At 57.1% G+C, this 4751-nt stretch overlaps 1 protein-coding gene across 1 annotated transcript in view; it reads left to right on the forward strand.

The window, feature by feature from the left end:
- aimp1b (aminoacyl tRNA synthetase complex interacting multifunctional protein 1b) overlaps positions 1-4751 on the forward strand; it is a gene marked incomplete at its 5' end in the record, with an annotated part of 19869 nt that extends 15118 nt beyond the window's left edge. The window contains 3 exons of the mRNA XM_083639952.1: positions 1472-1671; positions 1796-1967; positions 4288-4751. Coding sequence (XP_083496078.1) covers positions 1472-1671; positions 1796-1967; positions 4288-4454 — 539 coding nt within the window. The 3' untranslated portion in view covers positions 4455-4751. The remainder of the gene's footprint in view (positions 1-1471; positions 1672-1795; positions 1968-4287) is intronic.

The raw sequence follows: 4751 nt of genomic DNA on the forward strand, positions 1-4751 counted from the left end.
AGCGCGATCACACGGGAAATGGCACAGCTGAGGCCAAACACAATGGCCCTGCTCGAAACCGTTCCCAATTACAGAAAGAGTGGACTATATTTATATATTTTGTACTAGTGTCCGAAAACTGTTAATTTGATGCGCTATATAGTACACTATAAAATACCCACAATGCACTGCAATTTTTAGTGAACAGCAAATGTACCCTACATGTCCTCCCATAACCCACAATGCAGTGCAGTTGTGTTTACAAAGAGTGAGGTAGTGTCTGAAACTCATTTGAAAGGTTCCCCATTAAAACATTACATGGGGAACCTTGTAACCTTGAGGGAGGGAGGGAGTGAATGAGTGAACTGTTCCGAACACGGTTACGGTCTGCTCACTCACTCCCTCCCTCCCTCTCTGTCTCTCCCTCCCTCCCTCCCTCCCTCCCTCACTCACTCACACCCTCCCTCCCTCACTCACTCACACCCTCTCTGTCTCTCTCTCCCTCCCTCTCTGTCTCTCTCTCCCTCCCTCTCTCTCTCTCCCTCTCTGTCTCTCTCTCCCGCCCTCCCTCCCTCCCTCCCTCCCTCACTCACTCACACCCTCCCTCTCTCCCTCCCTCTCTGTCGCTCTCTCCCTCCCTCTCTCTCTGTCTCTCCCTCCCTCACTCACACCCTCCCTCTCTCTCCCTCTCTCCCTCCCTCTCTCTCTCTGTCTCTCTCTCCCTCCCTCTCTCTCTCTCTCTCTGTCTCGCTATCCCTCCCTCACTCTCTCCCTCCCTCTCTGTCTCTCTCTCCCTCCCTCTCTCCCTCCCTCTCTCTCCCTCCCTCCCTCGCTCCCTCACTCCCTCACTCACACCCTCCCTCTCTCCCTCCCTCTCTGTCTCTCTCTCCCTCCCTCCCTCCCTCACTCACTCACTCTCTCCCTCTCTCCCTCCCTCTCTGTCTCTCTCTCCCTCCCTCCCTCCCTCACTCACTCACTCACACCCTCTCTCCCTCCCTCCCTCCCTCCCTCCCTCACTCACTCACTCACTCACACCCTCCCTCTCTCCTCCCTCTCTGTCTCTCTCTCCCTCCCTCTCTCCCTCCCTCCCTCCCTCCCTCACTCACTCACTCACTCACACCCTCTCTCCCTCCCTCCCTCCCTCCCTCACTCACTCACTCACACCCTCCCTCTCTCCCTCCCTCTCTGTCTCTCTCTCCCTCCCTCCCTCTCTCTCCCTCCCTCCCTCACTCACTCACTCACTCACACCCTCTCTCCATCCCTCCCTCCCTCACTCACTCACTCACTCACTCACACCCTCCCTCTCTCCCTCCCTCTCTGTCTCTCTCTCCCTCCCTCTCTCCCTCCCTCCCTCCCTCACTCACTCACTCACTCCCTCACTCCCTCACACCCTCCCTCTCTCTCCCTCCCTCCCTCACTCACTCACTCACTCACACCCTCCCTCTCTCTCCCTCCATGTCTCTCTCTCTCTCCCTCTCTGTCTCTCCCTCAGCTCGTCCCAGGTCAGAGGTTGACTCTCTGGGGTCGGAGCCTCGCATGGACGCCTCCCGCCTGGACCTGCGGGTGGGGCGGATCCTGGGCGCGCGGCGCCACCCGCTGGCCGAGGCGCTGTGTGTGCACGAGGTGGACGTGGGAGAGCCTGCTCCACGCACCGTGGTCAGCAAACTGGGAGAGAGGGCCGAGCTGGAGGAGGTATAGCACACACACACACACACACACACACACACACACACACACACACACACACAGACACACACACACACACAGTATCTTAAATCTCTCTCCTCTCTCCCTCCCTCCCTCCCTCTCTCTCCAGCTGCGGGACAGTCTGGCTGTGTTGCTGTGTAACGTCAAAGCTTGTAAGGTGAGGGGCGTGGCCTCCCAGGGCCGCCTCCTCTGCTGCGTCGCCCCCGATGACCAAACAGAGCTGCTGGCCCCGCCCCCCAGCTCCACCCCTGGAGACAGAGTCACCTTCCTCAACTATCCTGGTTATTATTCAATTATTATTACTAAATAGATAAACCAGTTAAACAACATATGTCGACAAAAGTATGACACCTGTTTCCAAAAGGGGATTCTGGGCATTTTCCAGAAAATGTGTGTGTGTGTGTGTGAGGGGGGGGCGACCTGTCGGCACTGTGGCGGCCCCTGTGGATGGGAGACCATCTGGTGCTGGGAGTGGTCTTGAGAAGTAGGAGGTGCTCCTCTGTGTGGTCTCAGGAATAATATCCCCAATGCCCCAGGGCAGAGACAGGGACTCTGTCCTGTGAGTGAGCATCATCCTTCAGATGAGACGTTTAAACCGAGGTCCTGACTCTCTGTAGTCATTAAGGATCCCATCTGCACACCCTACTCTTGCAAGAGGTGGGTGGGTGTAACCACGGTGCCCTGAAGGGGTGTAACCCCGGTGCAGGCCCACCGCACCCCATTACGCAGAGTACGCAGACTGCGTAGGGCATCATGTGACTGAGGGCACAAAAAAAAAAAAAAAAAAAAAAAAAAAAAATTGGTGCCCTCAGTCAGGCCACTCACTGAACAGCAGGCCAGGCGCCGCCTACTGGTTTACTAGTGGTTTTATTACTTCATTCAGGGTTAAAGTGGGTGCATCTCATTGTAAAAAATTGGACTCGGCCCAAATTGGGCTTCAAACGGCCCAAATTGGGCTTCAAACGGCCCAAATCTGGCTTCAACCGGCCCAAATCTGGCTTCAACTGGCCCAAATCTGGCTTAAAACCTCAAATCGGGCTTCAAACGGCCCAAATCTGGCTTCAAACAGCCCAAATCTGGCTTCTAACTGCCCAAATTGGGCTTCAAACGGCCCAAATCTGTCTTCAACCGGCCCAAATCTGGCTTCAACTGGCCCAAATCTGGCTTCAAACGACCCAAATCGGGCTTCAACCGGCCCAAATCTGGCTTCAACTGGCCCAAATCGGGCTTCAAACGACCCAAATCGGGCTTCAAACGGCCCAAATCTGGCTTCAAACAGCCCAAATCTGGCTTCAAACGGCCCAAATTGGGCTTCAAACGGCCCAAATTGGGCTTCAAACAGCCCAAATTTTTCGACGCCGCCCTTCGGACGCCGGCACGCACGTTGGCCCGTATCGGCCTGGCCTGCTTGGTATCTAATGCCCGGCCTGAATTATGATCCCAGTCCGCCCCTGCTTGCATGTACAGTTTAACAATCGCTTGTTTGCTGACATGTACAGTAATTCTAACAATTGTTTGTTTGCCACATGTAATGTAATGTGAGATACACTAGTATCGTTCATAATTAATGATTTTGCAGTCTTTCGTTTGACAGTTATTGAAAGTTTTGCGGGGGGGGGGGGGGGCACCACAAAACAATTACGCTTAGGGCACCCAAATGGCCAGCAGCGGCCCTGCCCCGGTGCCCTGAGATGTGTAACCCCGGTGCCCTGGGGGGGTTTAACCCCGGTGCCCTGCGGAGTGTAACCCCGGTGCCCTGAGATGTGTAACCCCGGTGCCCTGGGGGGGTTTAACCCCGGTGCCCTGGGGGGTTTAACCCCGGTGCCCTGCGGAGTGTAACCCCGGTGCCCTGGGAGGTGTAACCCCGGTGCCCTGGGGGGGGGTGTAACCCCGGTGCCCTGGGGGGGGGTGTAACCCCGGTGCCCTGGGGGGGGGTGTAACCCCGGTGCCCTGGGGGGTTTAACCCCGGTGCCCTGGGGGGTTTAACCCCGGTGCCCTGCGGAGTGTAACCCCGGTGCCCTGGGAGGTGTAACCCAGGTGCCCTGCGGAGTGTAACCCCGGTGCCCTGGGAGGTGTAACCCCGGTGGCCTGGGGGGGGGTGTAACCCCGGTGCCCTGGGGGGGGGTGTAACCCCGGTGCCCTGGGGGGGGGTGTAACCCCGGTGCCCTGGGGGGGGGTGTAACCCCGGTGCCCTGGGGGGTTTAACCCCGGTGCCCTGCGGAGTGTAACCCCGGTGCCCCGGGGGGTGTAACCCCGGTGCCCTGGGGGGTGTAACCCCGGTGCCCTGGGGGGTGTAACCCCGGTGCCCTGGGGGGGTGTAACCCCCGGTGGCCTGGGAGGTGTAACCCCGGTGCCCTGGCTAAATTCCCACACAGTCTTCCTTCCATCATGGCCCTCTAGTCATCCCTCATTAGTTAATTGGCATATTTCGTCCTCAACTCTCCACCATGACAGCTGATGTGTGGTGAGTGTTCTGGTGCAAACTGGCGCGCACACACACACACACACACACACACACACACACACATGCGGGTGTGTAACAATAAGAGAACAACAATTTAACCTGTGTGTGTGTGTGTGTGTGTGTGTGTGTGTGTGCAGGAGAGCCAGATAAGGAGCTGCAGGCGAAGCAGCATGTGTGGGAGCTGCTGCAGCCCGAGCTGTGCGTGGACTCGAGGGGCGTGGCCAACTACAAAGGCAGCGGGTTCGAGGTGCGGGGCAAGGGGCTGTGCCGCGCCCCCTCCCTCACTGGCTGCTCCATCAGATAGAGCCGCCCACTCCCTCACCGGCTGCTCCATCAGATAGACCCCGCCCCCTCCCTCACCGGCTCAAAAGTGAAGCCAAAATATCTTGTTTTCCCAGAGCTGCCATCTTGCTTGCATGATGTCATTCACAGTAGAGTCAGGTGACGGATGAGGGCCCGCGGGGACATGTCCCCTCAGCAGCTGTCACAGCTGTCAATCATATCAAACGCCCGTTTTATTCCGTCAAATAACTTAAAAACAAAATGATCCGAAAAATGTGATAGATCATACATCAGCGTGATGAGAATGATAGAAACTATC

The sequence above is a fragment of the Poromitra crassiceps genome (genome assembly GCF_964638095.1).
Source record: "Poromitra crassiceps genome assembly, chromosome: 7".
NCBI lineage: Eukaryota > Metazoa > Chordata > Actinopteri > Beryciformes > Melamphaidae > Poromitra > Poromitra crassiceps.